At 42.9% G+C, this 17574-nt stretch overlaps 1 protein-coding gene across 7 annotated transcripts in view; it reads left to right on the forward strand.

Annotated features, from left to right (window-relative positions):
* The first annotated feature begins 483 nt into the window (after window positions 1-483).
* ZMYM6 (zinc finger MYM-type containing 6) overlaps window positions 484-17574 on the forward strand; it is a 49215-nt gene continuing 32124 nt past the window's right edge. For 2 of the 7 annotated variants that reach the window (XM_006094187.3, XM_023758514.1), the window contains exons 1-4: window positions 9345-9634; window positions 10290-10455; window positions 15390-15474; window positions 16158-16407. In XM_006094187.3, coding sequence (XP_006094249.1) covers window positions 10363-10455; window positions 15390-15474; window positions 16158-16407 — 428 coding nt within the window. In that variant the 5' untranslated portion in view covers window positions 9345-9634; window positions 10290-10362. Of the gene's footprint in view, window positions 666-9091; window positions 9161-9344; window positions 9635-10289; window positions 10456-15389; window positions 15475-16157; window positions 16408-17574 lie in introns of those variants that run through there. The other 5 variants (XM_014460453.2, XM_023758513.1, XM_023758516.1 and 2 more) reach the window with 5 other exon arrangements.

The raw sequence follows: 17574 nt of genomic DNA on the forward strand, positions 1-17574 counted from the left end.
TGTTATAGTTGTCATATATATTAGAATCATAAAATTCTAACAGTTTTTGCTATAAACTATCAAATATTTTAAAAAGAACTCAAGAGAAGCCTTAGCTGGTTTGGCTCAGTGGATAGAGCGTCGGCCTGCGGACTGAAGGGTCCCAGGTTTGATTCCGGTCAAGGGCACATGCCCTGGTTGTGGGCTAGATCCCCAGTAGGGGATAATTCTCTCTCATCATTGATGTTTCTCTCTCTCTCTCCCTCTCCCTTCCTCTCTAAAATTAATACAATATTTTTTAAAAAGAACTCAAGAGGAGAATAGTTTATTATGTTTACCCAGATATTTACTATTTCTGCCCTTGATGCTCCAGGTTCCTTCAGGTATCATTTGCCTTCTATCTGATGAACTTCATTTAGTAAATCTTTTAGAGCAGGTCTTTTGGCAAAAAATTATTTTGGTTTTCCTCTTCTAACAATGTCTTTATTTTACCTCCATTCCTGAAGGATATTTTTACTGGATGTAGAAGTATATTTCCTGGTGTTTTTTGGGTGGGAAATCCCAGCAAGGTGCTGACTCCATCAAATGACCTTCACTGACGTAACCACAATACCTGGGAGATCGAGTAGTGCCTTCCAACTCTGAAGTCTAAGATTGTGGGAGAGCATGAGGCTGGTCCCAGAAAGGTACAGCACACAGAAAACTGCCTATCTAAATGTCTTGTCATGGTCAAGGTTGCCCAAGGCCACTCAGGATAATGTCCCAATCTAATTAACCCCCAATTCCTTCTATCCCTTCCATGTACATGGACACCTATATTTAGTTATTTAAGTCACAAACAAAATCAATGATTCTCTCTCATCATTGATGTTTCTATCTCTCTCTCCCTTTCTGAAACCAACAAAAAACAAAAAGTCCTAGCTGGTTTGGCTCAGTTGGATAGAGCATTGGACTGTGGACTGAAGGGTCCCAGATTCAATTCTGGTCAAGAGCACATGCCCAGGTTGCGGGCTTGATCCCCAGCAGGGGGCACGCAGGAGGCAGCTAATCAATGATTCTCATCATTAATGTATCTCTCTCCCTCTCCCTTCCTCTCTGAAATCAATTTTTTAAAAAAAGTTACAAATAACAGAAACACCTGCCTGTATATACATGCTGCTATGAATGTTTATCTTCATATATTCTTTGCAGATAAACATGTTAAAACATGAATGCATCATTAAATAAATACTCACTGGCCCCAATTTATAAATACTGCTTCACTCTATTTAAAACTTTTCCATTACCCCCACGCCCAGGTAAAAGCTATGGCGTTCCTTCTTCTTGGGATTGGCCAGGTAGTCCCAAGACAGCAAAAGGTATAGAGAAGTTTGGGCCTGTCTGTGATGGATGGAGAAACTAAATAATTAAATTCATAATCACTCCCAAGTCAGCCAGGCCAATACAGCTGGAGGGGACTCTGAAGCCCAGACCAATATCTAGAGGTAGAGGTGGTGATGCTTGGGCAGGGAAGCACAGTCAGACCAGGGTTGAACACTGATAGGCAGGTAAACAGAGAGAGAGGCAGACAGACATGCCTTTCCAGTACTACAGACTCTCTCTTTCCAAAAGAATTGGAACAGCTTTGGAAAGAAAGTCAAAGGGTGAGAAGAGGACGTGGGGAACTCCCACCCTCCCCAGAGCCCTTCTTGCTCCCCCATGGAAAATGTCCTGGGCATATGTGAGTGGTAAACAGGACTCACAGACTGCCTGGAACCTTGGCTTTCTTCAGCCATAGGATGAACCTTGGCCTCCTGGAATCTCCACCACTTCTCACTCATGACAGCCCATTTCCTGGCATGGGGCAGAATGGCAGGACATGATCCCTTCACACATGTCCCCATGCTTCCTTCAAAGAGCAAAACAGTGAAATATATTTGGGAGTAGTATTGACAGAACTAAATTCTGATTAAAAATATTTTCTTCCTAAAACTCAAACTGACATTAAAGGAATAAAAAGGATACATACAAAAGGCAAAAAGAATGGGAAAGGAGATAATTAAAGAACTGAAGAGTTCACCACATGTTAGAGGACCAGAAACTTATGGAAGAGTGGTAACTTACATGAGGAGGAAACTACTGTGTACCTGCAGAGGTGAGGTATCCCTAGAATGAAGTCAACCCACTCCATTGAACTCCAGAAAGGCTCAGGATGCAGAAGCATCAGGTTATCTCAGATGGTATGTGGTGGCATACGAATTGGTAGAAACTCTTAACTTAGAACAGTTAGATTCCCCAGAACTTTCCCCAGCATCTATTGCAGCCAGCCAATTACCTACCATGTTTCTCCTGCTCATAGTAATTCACTACCTGGGCACCTGTTGTTAGATTCTCAAACTCCAAAGACAGGGATGTTCTTTGTTTTGTTCTGTGGGAATGATTTAATAATCCATTTAAATTTTTAAAAATTTGATTTTAGAAAGAGAGAGGTAGGGGGAGGGACAGAAAGATAGATTTGTTTTCCCACTTATTTATGCATTCATTGGTTGATTCTTGTATGTGTCCTGACTACGGATTGAAGCCACACCTTGGCATGTCGGGATGACACTCTAACCAACTGAGCTACCCAGCCAGGGACAAATGTCACATTTTAAGTTTTTGTTATGGCAATACTCCACTTTTAGATAACAATTCTATAAGTTATATATTGCTAAGTAACAAAACACTCCAACATTACTGGCTTACAACAAGAACCATTTATTTATTCATTCTTCTACAATTTGGGCTCAGTTGGGCAATTCTGTTGATCTTGTGTGGACTCACTCATGAGGCTGGAGTCATCTAACAACCTGGAGGGTCTAGGATGGTTCCACTTGTATGAATGGGGCCTTGGTGTTGGCCATGGGGGTTATTTTCTGTATGTAATTTTTCATCACTCAGCAGTTTAACCCATTTAACCTTGACATGGTGGTGGGAATGTTTCATGAAAGTAAAAACAGAAGCTGCAAGGACTATTGAGACCTTTGCTTGGGAATTCACATGATATCACATCTGTCACATTCTAGTAGTTAAAATAATTCAAAGGCCAACCCAGAAACAATGGGTAGAGAAATAGAATTTCTCATTTGATGGGTGGAGTTACAAAGAAATGACCATATGTAATCCTCGACAGGTAATTGCAAAAATTCGAAAGCAAATAAAGGGGTGGGCAATAGCAGGTTTACAGTGTGAGTACATAAAATAGAGTTTATTCTTGTATTATTATTTATTTATTTATCTTTGTATTATTATTAACCTAATTTTGCCCACCCCTGTACAGTGAGGCCTTGACTTACAAGTTTAATTCGTTCCGAGACCGAGCTCGTTCAGGAGCTCGTTAACTCAAATTACTCTGTTAACTCAATGCAAAAAATCGGCTGAAAGACAGCTGGTATCTCAAAAACCTCGTTAGTCGGGACACTTGTAAGTCAAGGCTCCACTGTATAATATTTAATGATTTTATGTTGAAAACAATAACCTAAAGAAGATATAGTTGCCAATATCACCATTTCCATTTAACATATTACTAGAAGTTTAAGCCAATGCAATAAGATAAGAAAATGAAATAAAAGTTACATGCTTGGAAAGGAAGGGATAAATTTGTTATTATTCTCTATATACTTGAAACCTTTAAAAATTATAAAATATATGGATACAATTTTATACACACACACACACACACACACACACACACACTAGAGGCCTGGTGCACAAATTCATGCATGGGTGGAGTCCCTCAGCCTGGTTGGTGACCAAGGCCGTTTAGGGCTGCCGGCCAGGGGGAGGAACTGCTGGAGGTTGGTTGGCTGCGGAGGTTGGCTGTGGAAATGCACTGACTACCAGGGGGATGCTCCTGCATTGAGCATCTGCCCCCTGGTGGTCAGTGCATGTCATAGCGACTGGTCGTTTGGTTGACTGGTCGTAATGGTCGCTTATGCTTTTATATATATATATAGAAATCTATAATAATAAAAAGGTAATATGCTAATTAGACCAGATGGCTTCTGGACATCATTCTGGACATCCTTCCTGACGAAGCCAGGGCTGGAGGGAAGCCATCCTGGGTCCCGGGTGCTGGAGGGAAGCCGGTGCTGGCAGCCAGGGGAAGAAAGGCCTACTCTTGCACGGATTTTTATGCATATGGCTAAACTATTAGTATTAATAAGTGAACTTAGCAAGAGTGCTAGAGTCAAGCCCAGCCGGCATGGCTCAGTGGTTGAGTGTTGACCTATGAACCATGAGATCATGGTTCGATTCCCAGTCAGGGCACATGCCCAGGTGCGGGCTCAATCCCCAGTAGGGGATATGTTGAAGGCAGCTGATCAATGATTCTCTCTCATCAATGATGTTTCTCATCATTGATCTCTCTCTCCTCCCTTCCTCTCTGAAATCAATAAAAAATATATTTTTTAAAAAGAGTTCTGGCTTTAAGACCAATATACAAAGGATAATTGTAATTCTATATTTATACTGAAAATAACTAATAAAAATTAAATTTTACCATTTAAAAATACCATAAAATATCAAAGATCTAAAATAAGCCTAAAAAAGATGTGAGATCCCTACACTTAAAAAATTATAAAACATTAAGAGAAATTACAGACACATTAAATGGAGAGGTATACTCTATATAATGCTATCTTAGTTTCCTAGGCCTGCTGTAACAAAGTGCTACCAACAGAAATTTATTGTCTCACAGTTCTGGAGGCTAGAAGTTCACAATCAAGGTATCAGTGGAGCCTTAGTCTTTCTGAAATCTGTATGGGAGAATCCTTCCTTGCCTCTTTTAGCTTCTGGTGTTTATTACCAATCCTTGGAATTCCTTGGCTTGAGGCTGCAGCACTTCAATCTGTGCCTCGATTGTCGCCTGGTGTTCTCCCACCATATGTCTGTCTCTATATCTCCTCTTTTTATAAGGACATGTCATATTGGATTAAGGGCCAACCTTACACCCATATGACCTCATCTTAACTAATTACACCTTCAACAACCCTATCCTATATAATAAAAGCCTAATATGCAAATTGTCCCCTTGGGTGGTTGTTCGACCAGGAGACGGGAGGAGAGTTCGACCACTTGCTATGATGTGTGCTGACCACCAGGAAGCAGGCGCGGAACATGGCGGGTGTCAGCAATGCGTTGCAACCTCTTGCTGGCTACCTGGGGGCGGGGGTGATGGGGACGGAGGTGCAGTGAGAATGCGGGACGTCTCCGAGCTTGCTCTCACTCCTCCTGCTACCCTCCCCTGGGATGCGAGGGCTTGCTCACTGGGGAACCCCCTGGACCCCCCGCCCACCCCCCTCTGCGCTCAGGTGCTGGGTACCTGTGAGGAGCCTGCCCCGCACCCACGTGGCCTCTTCCGGGTGAGCTGGGCTGTGGCGCTGGGACCGCAGGAGCCGGTCGGGCGCCCCGTGTGTTTGTGTAGGACCCCGTCTATGAGGCCGGCTAGGAGAGAGTGTGCTGCCCGCCCAGCGTCCCTGTGGTGCCACTGGGTGGCCCAGAGGCCCACGCTATGCCTCAGCCTGTGGCATCTGGCTACGTTCACCACATCTCCACATGGGGACTCTGGCGCTGTGACTCAGGCATATGGGGGTACGGGGGGGCCTGGGGGCCCAGGTGCTGCCCAGGGCCCAGAGGTCAGCTGGGACCTGCCTTTCCACGCCAGACATTCATGCTTCAATCGCTGGCCAGGCCTAGGGACCACACCGTGCACGGATATTGTGCACCGGGCCTCTAGTTTCCAAATAAAGCCACATTCTCAGGATTAGGACTGCAACATATCTTTTTGGAGGACATGATTCAACACAATGAATAACAAATGCTAATTCTCCAAAACACGTCTACAGCTTTAGTGCATACTAAACAAAATCCTAGCTGCTTCTGAAGTTTATAAGGAAAGTTTTGTTGCATTTGGCAAGTTGATGCTAAAATTTATATGAATATTCAAAGAACCAAGAAAAGCCAAGATAATCTTGAAGAACATAATGGGAAGAAAAACTTTTTCTATCCGATAACAAGATTTATTATAAAGCTGTCATAGAAATGAAGACAGTGTAATATTTCTGCAAAGAGAGACAAAAGGAATAGATGACACAGTCCTGAAACAAATCCACACCTTTATAGACAACTATATATGCAAAGGCGACAATACAAAGCAGTAGGGAAAAGACAGACTTTTCAAAAATAGCACTAAGTCAGATTAACATTCATATGGAAAAAATGAAATTTGACTTACCTCACACCATACACAAAAACCAACTTTAGGTTGTAGATCTAAATAAGAAAGACAAAGTAATAACAGTTCCAGAAATTAGTAAGAACCTTTGGTAGGAAAATATTTTTGAACAGATACAAGAAGCACTGAGCATAAAGGTCTTTTATGTTCATCAAAAGACACCAATAGCCCTAGCTGGTTTGGCTCTCTGGATGAAGCGTCGGCCTGCAGACTGAAGGGTCCCAGGTTCGATTCCGGTCAAGGGCATGTGCCTTGGTTGCGGGCACATCCCCAGTGGGGGGTGTGCAGGAGGCAGCTGATCGATGCTTCTCTCTCATCGATGTTTCTAATTCTCTATCCCTCTCCTTTCCTCTCTGTAAAAAATCAATAAAATATATTAAAAAAAAAAGACACCAATAGCCATGGCCTATGTTGCTCAGTGGTTGGAGCGTCAGCCTGAGCACCGGTTCCCGTCAAGGGCATGTACCTGGGTTGCAGGTTCAATCCCTAGTGGGGGGCACATGCGGGCAGCAGGCAAGCAATTGATGTGCCTCTCTCACATGGATGTTCAGCTCTCTCTCTCTCTCTCCCCCTTCCCCCTCCCTCCCTTCCATTCTCTCTAAAAATCAATGGGAAAAAATATCCTCAGGTGAGGATGAACAACAACAACAAATGACACCAATAATAGGCCCTGGCCAGGTAGTTCAGTTGGTTAGAGCATTGCTCAGATAAGGTTGTAGGTTCCATGCCCAGTCAGGGAACAATGAATGCATAAATAAGTGAAACAATAAATTGATGTTTCTTTCTCTCTCCCTCTCTCTCTAAAATCAACAAATAAAATTTAAAAAGACACAAATAATAAAGTGGAAAGGCTGTCCACTGAGTGGGAGAAGATAATGGCAATACATATGTATATTCAACAAAGGGCTCATACGCAGAATACATATCGTAAGAAATTGGCAGATAATCCAATACAAAAATAGGTCTGAGACTTGAATAGGCACTTCATAAAAGAGGATATCCAGATATTAAAAAAACATGAAAATGTCCCTAGCTGGTTTGGCTCAGCGGAGAGAGCATTGGCCTGTGGACTGAAGGGTTCCAGGTTCGATTCCAGTCAAGGGCACATGCCCGGGTTGCGGGCTGGATCCCCAGTATAGGGCATGTAGGAGGCAGCCAATCAAGGATTCTCCTTCATCATTGATGTTTCTATCTCTCTCTTTCTCTCCCTTTCTCTCTGAAATAAATAAAAATATATTTAAAAAGCAAGAACATGAAAATGGACTCAACCTCATTTGTAATCTGGAAAATTCAAATTAAACCCATAATCAAATACCACTATACCCCCACCAGAATGATTAAAATTAAAAAGATGTACTGGTACAGTAGTAGTGATTGGCCAGGATGTGGGGCAACTGGAACTCTCATACATGGCTGGTGAAGTGCAAACTGAAACCACTACTTTCTTTTTCTCTTTTTTGTTTTTAATTGTTTTATTGATTAAGTTATTACATATGTGTCCTTATCCCCACATTACCCCCCATCCCCCCATTCATGCCCTCACCCCCCTGTTGTCTGTGTCCATTGGTTAGGCTTATATGCATGCATACAAGTCCTTATCCCCACCCTCCCCTACCTTCCCTCTGAGGTTTGATGGTCTGATTGATGCTTCTCTGTCTCTGGATCTGTTTTTTGTTCATCAGTTTATGTTGTTCATTATATTCCACAAATGAGTGAGATCATGTGATATTTATCTTTCTCTGACTGGCTTATTTCACTTAACATGATGCTCTCCAGTTCCATCCAGGCTGTTGCAAATGGCAAGAACTTCTTTTTTACCGCCATGTAGTAGAGCAGCTAGGTTGGGCTTCTAGTGCACCAAAGGGTTGCAGGCTTGACCCCGCTAGGGGGCGTGTGGGAGGCGGCCCATCACATGAGTGTTTATCTCCTGCTCCCTTCCTCTCTCTCTAAAAAATCAATAAAAGCCGAAACTGGTTTGGCTCAGTGGATAGAGCGTCGGCCTGCGGACTGAAAGGTCCCAGGTTTGATTCCGGTCAAGGGCATGTACCTGGGTTGCGGGCACATCCCCAGTGGGAGATGTGCAGGAGGCAGCTGATCGGTGTTTCTCTCTCATTGATGTTTCTAACTCTCTATCTCTCTCCCTTCCTCTCTGTAAAAAATCAATAAAATATATTTTTAAAAAAATCAATAAAAGTTCTTTTAAAAAAACTGTTTGACATTATCCAGTTAAGTTATACAAATACATAACAAGCAATTTCGCTGCTAAGTATAAAATTACCATATGTGCATATGTGCCACAAAATACAGGAATATTCACAGCAACATTATTCCTAATAGCCCAAAATTGGAGACTCGTCAAATGTCCATCAATAGGAGGTTAAATTGTAGCATATTTCTAAAATGGAATACAACACAGCAGTCCAAATGAACGAACGAGACAGCCTCACAAATCACAGATGTATCTCCAAAACAATGTTGAATTAAAACATACCAAATCTTGACTTTGTACAACTTAATTTCTTCATTTACACCTCCCAGATAAAAATTTGTACCTCTTGGGGTTGTGGTGAGGACTAAGGAATGACGCAAGTCCAGCAAGCTCTTGGCTTAACAAATATTAGCTATTATTTATTATTATGTTCTCCTAAGAGGCCCTTTCTGGAAATGAGCGTCAGAGAATGGTGCAGGGCACTTACTGCGTCGTCTAACGCCCCCTAACCCTCTCCCCCCCAGTCCCTTCCTCTACCTTTTCACAATTGGGTCTCGGTCTCTTTAAGAAGACAACCATCCCTGAGGTAAGAGGAATGCTGGGAAGAGCCACTAAGCTCAGGACTAGAGCATGATGGGAAAAGGGCGTGCCGAGACCAGGGAAGCACACGCCCGCTAGTCCGCCTGTGGGATCGCCCTGGGTCACGCGGAAGAATTCCTGTAAGAGAAAATTCTCGTCCTGGCGCGGGCCTCTCGGGTCCTATTCCTACTTCTCCGGCCGGTGCTCCCCGGCAGTAGAGGGGCGCCCCGAAGATGAGCGCGTCTGGTGGTGGCTGGAGGGACTGCGCGGGGAGGGGTCACACCATGTGATGGGGCGGGAACCGAGCGGGGGCGGTGCCGGCGGGCTGCGCGGCTGACGCGGGGCGGGCTTCGCCGCGGGGAATGACACGCTCCTGCGGGATGCGTTCGCTCCCGCCGATTCCGAGTTGGGACTCGGTGACGCGCGTGGCAAGTACTGGTGGGGACGAGAGTTTCGGAGCGAGTACGGTGCTCGGAGGAGAGACGAGCGCGCCTAGATGGGTAATACTGTGGCAAGGAGACCGAAGTTCTCGCTTGTTCTTGAGCTCGGGCTTTTAAACCAGTGGCCCATTGCAAGCCTGGCTTGACCACCAGGAGAAAGACAACCTTGTGGAGGTACCTTTTGCTGCAGGCTTCCTGCTTCCTGTTTTGTACATTTCCTACTAGGTCTAGGAGAAGGAAAGGCGCTGCCTGGCTAATAGAATTTTTTGTTTGCAGGATGGGGAAGGGGAATCAGAGCTCAGAGGGTCTCACTCCTAGGCATCGCAACCATGGAGACCTTGAAAAGTGCATTAACTTAGTCCAGGGAGTGGGGCCCTTATGGAGGCCACCAGTGAAGGCTGAGTTAGCGGCGGGGGAGGGGAGCTCAAGGGGCCCCACTTTCAGACATAAAAGCTGAGGTGGGTCTCCAAGTCCTAATTCTCATGGAATTAGAAACTGTTTGAGCCCTTTCCCTTCGTCACTTCTTCCCATGTCTTGGTCTGCAGGGCTAATTCCCTCTGTAACTTTCAAAATATAAAAGACCAGAGTGCTTGTCTTTAAAGATATGAGGGAAGTGGGAGCTATTGCCAGAAGATTGTTGTCTCACGCGAAGGTAGCAACTAAAGGAGAAGGCAGGAAGAAAGAAGAATAGTTAGTCATGGCCCCAGGAAAGTTTGTTTTTCAGATGCTCAAATCCAAAGCCTTGTGCTCAACACAAAACGTTTAATGTAAACATGAAGAAAAAAAAAAAAGATTAACCTGAGTACCAATCCTTTATGTTGTGTTTTAGGAGCAAAGCTATCTATTACCAAGAAGAAATATATTAGTTTAAACTGGAGAATTCCTTTACATAAATAATTAGAATGAAAGAACCTTTGGATGGTGTATGTGGCAGAGCAATGGCACCACAGCAGGAACTTCCAGACACAATTAAAGAGGAACCTGACAATGTTCAAGTAAGCATTTAATTTCACTTAATTTTTTTAAAAAATTCCTTCTTTTCTATCTGGTGAATTCAAATTTTTAGTTAGGCAATTTCTAGCTTGTACATTAAAATGACCCAAACTGATTTTTTTCTCCTCATTGGATGAGTAAATCAGTTTTTCTGATCTTTGAATGAAAAAAGACCTTGGTATCCATATGATGTTTCGTTTTGTAAAAAGAAAGTAGTATGTTACCATTTTTCCATGCTTGGAGTACCTTTTTTAAAAAAAATTCTCTTGTATCTGATAAAAGTTTGCTTTTATTCTCTAACTATTGTGGTCTATTCTATGCTAGGGGATCCAGGAAGTGATCAAAGTCACCGTAGCCCCTTCCCTCATAGAGCTTATAGGTTAGTAGGGGAGACAGACATTACACAAGTAATTGCTCAAATAACATCTATAATTGTAAACTATGACAAGTGCTCTGGAAGAAAAGCATAAAATAGGGAATCTGACCTAGATTTGGTTGGGGGCAGAGGCTGACTAGGAAAGGCTGCCCAGAGGGAAGGATTTGTGAGCTGAATTATGAAGAATGAATAGACTACGCAGAAGCGTGGGGAGTGTTCCAGACAGAGGGATCTGCATGTAGGAAAACCCTGAGTTGGAAAGAGGCATGGTTCTTTTGAAGAACTACAAGACATTCCAGAAACGAGGTTTAACTATAGAGTAAAAAGAATGACCCCTCTTCCGTCCCCCCCACCGGTGTGGCTCAGTGGTTGAGTGGTGACCCATGAACCAGGAGGTCACAGTTTGATTCCTGGTCAGGGCACACACCTGGGTTGTGGGCTCAATCCCCAATAGGGGGCGTGCAGTGTAGTGATGACATTGGACTCTATAGATCTGATGACATTAGTCCCTTTAAAGACCGTCTCGTATGATAAAGCATAAACTTTTTAGTGTGACATGCAAACTATCCATATTTAGGCCTTTGTTTCCCTCTTCAGTATCATCACTCATCCTCATTTTTCTAATCTCTGCTCCTGTAAACTATTTGCATTTCACTCAAAGTCTATTCTGTTGAGTTTTGTTTCCTTGACTGCACAGTTCATTTCTTCCACCTGCGGTATCCTAAACTAGATATCTTGGCGAAAATTTTCTCCACTTTTAAGACATAGTTTAATTGTCACTTAGGGGTGAAATTAATCTTTTTTTTCTTTCTATTGCATAGTGCTTTTTATTTTCTTGCATTTTATTTTCTTGTTAGTCCTCACCAGAGGATATTTTTTCCATTAACTTTTAGAGAGAGTGGAAGAGAGGGGGAGAGAGAGGGAGAAACATCCATGTGAGAGAGAGATATTGTCGATGTGAGAAAGGTATATGCCTTTAACTGGAACCAAACCTGCAACCCTTCAGTCCATGGGCCAACGCTCTAACCACTGAGTCAAACTGGGTAGGGCTATTTTATTTTATTATTATTTTTAAAAATATATTTTATTGATTTTTTACAGAGAGGAAGGGAGAGGGATAGAGAGTTAGAAACATCAATGAGAGAGAAGCATCGATCAGCTGCCTCCTACACACCCCCAACTGGGGATGTGCCTGCAATCAAGGTACATGCCCTTGACCGGAATCGAACCCGGGACTCTTCAGTCCCCAGGCTGACGTTCTATCCAGTGAGCCAAACTGGCGAGGGCTTATTTTATTTTTTAAAATCCTCACCCAAGGATATGCTTATTGATTTTAGAGAATGAGGAGAAGGGGGAGAGAGAGAAAGAGAAAGAGAGAAACATCGATGTGAGAGAGAACATGGATTGGTTGCCTTCTGTATGCACCCTGACTGGGGGTTAAACCTACAACTTAGGTATGTGTCCTGACCAGGAATCAAACTCTCAACCTTTTGGTGTACAGGATGACACTCCAACCAACAGAGCCTCCTGGCCAGGGCAAGTATTCTTTTTAGTAAGTTAAAGGACGTGTATATAGGTACTTTTAACTTCTCTCTTTGCAAGTGTCAATAAATAACTGTTGTTATTTAAGTACTAGAGGCCTGGTGCACAGACATTTGTGCACTCAGGGAGGTCCTTCAGCCCGGCCTGTGCCCTCTTCCAGACTTGGAGCCCTTGGGGGATGTCCAACTGACGGCTTAGGCCTGCTCCCCGGGGGGACATCCTTAGCGCTGCTGTGGAGGTGGGAGAGGCTCCCGCCACTGCCGCTGTGCTTGCCAGCTGTCATCCTGGCTTATGGCTGAGTGGCGCTCCCCCTGTGGGAGTGCACTGACCACCAGGGGGCAGCTCCAGCTCTGCCCCCCATTGCCCTGCTGGTCGCCGCCCCCACCCCCATCTCCGTCCCCTCCCTCTGTTTGCTGGCACCCGCCTTGGCTGGCTGCTGCTGCCTGCTCGCCGGCCCTGCCCCCCTCCACCTGCTCATTCTGCCGCTTGGTCGATTTGCATATTAGGCTTTTATTATATAGGATAATAAAGAACATCCACTTAGGATTGAGTGGAGTTGAATTCATTCATTCAACAAATATTTATTAAATGCTGTAATTATCTTATACAGGCAGTCCTCAGGTTATGTTAGACTCGACGTATGTCATTTCGTGGTTACATTGCAATCTCTCATTTACAGTTTTTTAAAAAAATATATATTTTATTGATTTTTTACAGAGAGGAAGGGAGAGGGATAGAGAGTTAGAAACATCAATGAGAGAGAAGCATCGATCAGCTGCCTCCTGCACACCCCCTACTGGGGATGTTCCTGCAGCCAAGGTACATGCCCTTGACTGGAATCTAACCTGGGACCCTTCAGTCCCCAGGTTGACGCTCTACCCAGTAAGCCAAACTGGCTAGGGCCTATTTACAGTATTTATATATTAAAAAAAGTTTCATCATTTTGATGTATGTACATATGTGGTTTATGTTTTTTATTATTTATTTACCACAAGTAAAGGTCAGGAATTGTTATCTTTTTAAATTTTTTTTTACTGTTTCACTTCATTATTGCTGTGTATGTCCTCCCATGTGAGTGACGTAGGTGCTTATGTAGGTGGGTTCCGACTTATAGTGAAAATCGTGTTATGTCGCGCTGTAGGAACAGATCTCCGACATAACCCGAGGACCTACTGTATAATAAAAGCCTAATATGCTATGTGTCTGGTTGTCCAGTTGCCCATTCAACCAATCAAAGCGTAATATGCTAATGAATGCTAAGGCCGCTCAACCGCTCGCTATGATGTGCACTGACCACTAGGGGGCAGACAGTCGACCAGTTGCTATGACGTGCACTGACCAGCAGGAGGCAGACGCTCTGACTGGTAGGTTAGCTTGCTGCTGGGGTCCGGCTGATCGGGATTGAGCAAGACGGGCCGGATATGCCCTGGAGCCATCCTGTGGTTCCTCCCCGGCTGGCCAACCTCCTGCGTCCCTCCCCAGCCCCGATTGTGCACCGGTGGGGTTCCTCGGCCTGGCCTGCACCCTCTCACAATCCAAGACCCCTCAATCGGGATGTCGGAGAGCTGGTTTTGGCCTGATCCCTCAGGCCAGGCCGAGGGACCTCACTGGTGCACGAATTTGTGCACCGGGCCTCTAGTGAAAATAATAATTATAGCTAGTATTTTTATGTGTAAATCATGCTTAACTTTTGGCTAACTGTAAGGCATCATGCTACATACTTTGTTGGTATTAAATCATTTATCCTTCATAATGGGCCTACAGGTTAGATAATATATTTTATAGATAAGAAAGTTGAAACTAAAGAAGATTAAATAACTTGTCTGAGCCAGGATCACATCTGTCTGTCTACTGTCAGAACCCAGAGTCTCCTCTGTTGTGCTATGTTGACTGTGCTGGCTGTTGAGTATATAGATGTGGAAAAACAAATATGGTCCCTGTCTATAGTGGACATGGTCCTTTCAATCTTGTGTGTGTGTGTGTGTGTGTGTGTGTGTGTGTGTGTGTGTGTGTAGGGGAGAAGGAAGGGTGTTGGTTGGGCGTTGTCCAGTGCACTGAAAGGTTGCCGATTTCATTTCTGTTTAGGGCACGTGCCCAGGCTGTGGGCTCAATCCCTGGTAGGGGAGTGTGCATGAGGCAACTGATGGATGTTTCACTCTCACATTGATCATTTTCTCCTTCCCTCTCCCTTCCTTTCTTTGTTTCTGGGGAAAAAAAAGAATAAAGACAGTCTTACAAAGATAGGTATATATATTTTTAAATTTTTGTTTCATGATTATATTTTATTTTTAAGCATTTAAAAATATTTTAAGGGTAAATCTGATTTGGACTGTGATGATTTTTAAAAAATATATATTTTTATTGATTTCAGAGAGGAAGGGGGAGGTAGAGAGAGATAGAAACATCAATGATGAGAGAGAATCATTGATTGGCTGCCTCCTGCATGCCCCCTACTGGGGATCAAGCCAGAAACCCAGGCGTGTGCCCTTGACTGGAATCAAACCCGGGCCCCTTCAGTCCGCAGCTGACGCTCTATCCACTGAGCCAAACCAGCTAGGGCTGGACTGTGATGATTTTATGCATAATGAGCAGAAACTCTTGTGTCTTTTCTGCTAACAGATATGACAGCATGTAAATGTCTTGGCTAAAATTACTAATTTTACAAACTCTAAATTATTCAGATTAATTTAATTTATTGTTCCCTTATAAACACAGCCTAAGAGAACAGTAGTGCTCAGCATGGAAATGCTGTGTATTACTCCTGTATATGAAGGTTACATTTGAAAAGTAGATATAACCATTATGAAAGATTTTCCAGTTCTGAAAGATCCTTTTTGTAAAGATTAACTCTGTTTTAATAACTTGTAAATTTTGACTTTTGAGGTAGTTGTGAAGGTGATTACAATTAGAATATAGAAAAGATGAATATGACAGAATTAGGCTTTTCTTGTATTTCTAGTTTAGTTAGATACTAACATTATATTCATTTCTCTCTCTCTCTCTTTTTTCTCCTTTAAGGAGTATGGACATGCCCCAAAGCCAAAAATTCAAGGAAGTGAATTGAAAATTAATGCTGTGTTTTCAATCAGTGGAATTCCTCTTGGTAAGCAACAGAACTGCAAAAGTTAATTATAATGAGTATTTGTTATATTCTGACTAGTAGAATTTAGGGAAAGCACCTCATATAAGTTTTTTCTTCCTTTAGACAAAGCAATGCTTTCACACTGAGTAGCTGGTCTTGACCAGCATTTAAAAAATATATATATTTTTATTGATTTCAGAGAGGAAGGGAGAGGGAGAGAGAGAGATGGAAACACCAATGATGAGAGATAATCATTGATTGGCTGCCCCTTGCACGCCCCACACTGGGGATCAAGCTCAAACCCGGGCATATGCCCTGACCGGGAATCAAACCATGACTTCCTGGTTCATGGGTCCATGCCAGCCACTGAGCCAAACCAGCTGGGCTTGACCAGCATTTTAAAAGTGGAATAGAATAAGATTACTAGTGTATCAGATAATGCATGTAGTAAGGAAACATTATTTCATGAAACTACTATGTCAGTTATTAAATTATATTACATGTATGTACATGTATGCTGAGTTATAATGTGAAACATGGTTTTTACTAGGGGTTCTGGTTTTAGAAAGCTTGAAATCCGCTGGAGTGCTTATTGCCTCATTTATATTGGAATTTAAGACTGAGGGAATTGTCCTAAAAATAGAGAGTGTTATGTGTTTATATTGATACTAAAACTTTTCTTTTTGTTTTTTTGTTTTTAATAGCCCAACAGTTGACCCCAGGCTTTCAGTTTCCTCTTGCATCAACTGGCCCAAATAGATTGCTTCCTTCAGTTCCAGCTATAGCTTTGCAAGCTGTTTGTTCTGGTTGTAAAAAAATGCTTTTTAAGGGGCAAAATGCATATCATAAGACAGGATCTACTCAGCTCTTTTGCTCCACGCGGTGCATTGCCAGATATTCTTCACCTGTCTGCCTACCACCTCCTCCCAAGAAAACCTGCACAAACTGCTCGAAGTATAAAATTTTTAATTACATCTTTTTACCTTTTTAGTGTGTATACTTGAGGCTCGGTGCATGGATTTGTGCACCGGTAGGGTCCCTCAGCCTGGCCTGTGCCTTCTTGCAATCTGGGATCCCTTGGGGGATGTAGCTGTGCGCAAAGCAGCAGGTGGCCAGGGAGGAGCCAGAGTTGGGGCTGGGTGCCACGCTACTCCCTCTCATCTGGGCCCCCCTGCGCCTGCTGCCACTGCCGCTGCTCGGTGGCACTGCCAGGGAGGTGGGAGAGGCTCCCTCCACCGCTGCTGCGCTCACCAGCCATGAGCCTGGCTTTTGGCTGAGTGGCACTCCCACTGTGGGAGCTCACTGACCATCAGGGGGCAGCTCCTGCATTGAGCATCTGCCCCTTGGTGTCCAGTGCTCGTCATAGTGACTGTGACTGGTCGTTTGGTTGACCGGTCATAACAGTCGCCTAAGCTTTTATATATATAGATAGATAGTTTAGTTCAAACATGCTTTTGCTACTTTAAATCTCTTTAGCTCATTTCTGTGGAAATAACTTTTTAGCTATTGAGAATTTGCAGATTATAAAGTTTTTGTAACATTAAAGAAATGATTTGGTGTTAAAAGTATTGCCTAAACCAGTTTTTTTAAATCTCTTTCAGTTTAAATTTTACTATGGAAAGAAATAAACAATTTGTGGGAATTGTAGGATCATTCATATATCCTGTAATCAGACAACAGCCATTCAAAATTATTTATCTTGAATGTTATTGAAGTATAAGATAAAATAATAACACTCAAAATAAAATAGTATGTGAAAATTATTTAATTCATTAAAAGGTTAAAAACTCAATGGCCACAAATATAATGTGTTTATTTCTAAAAAAAATTCTAGTTTTGTTGGGGATCATTGTTGCTTCGAATAATGCATAGATTCAGAAAGAGAAAGGAAAGTCACATAAACTTCTTCTACCTTAGTACCTTTGAAGAATTTGGCATGTTTTGCCTATTTCTGTGGTAATATAATTCTAGGAATACAGTGTATTGTCAGTAGTCTCTAAGAGCAAGAAAAGTTAAGAGCTTGGTTTTAGATCATGGCTCTATTACTTATTAACTGTATGACCTTGGGCTAGATATTTTCTTTTTTTTTTTTAATTTAAATTCTTTATTGTTTAACATGAG

Source organism: Myotis lucifugus, unplaced genomic scaffold (assembly GCF_000147115.1).
Source record: "Myotis lucifugus unplaced genomic scaffold, Myoluc2.0 scaffold_131, whole genome shotgun sequence".
NCBI lineage: Eukaryota > Metazoa > Chordata > Mammalia > Chiroptera > Vespertilionidae > Myotis > Myotis lucifugus.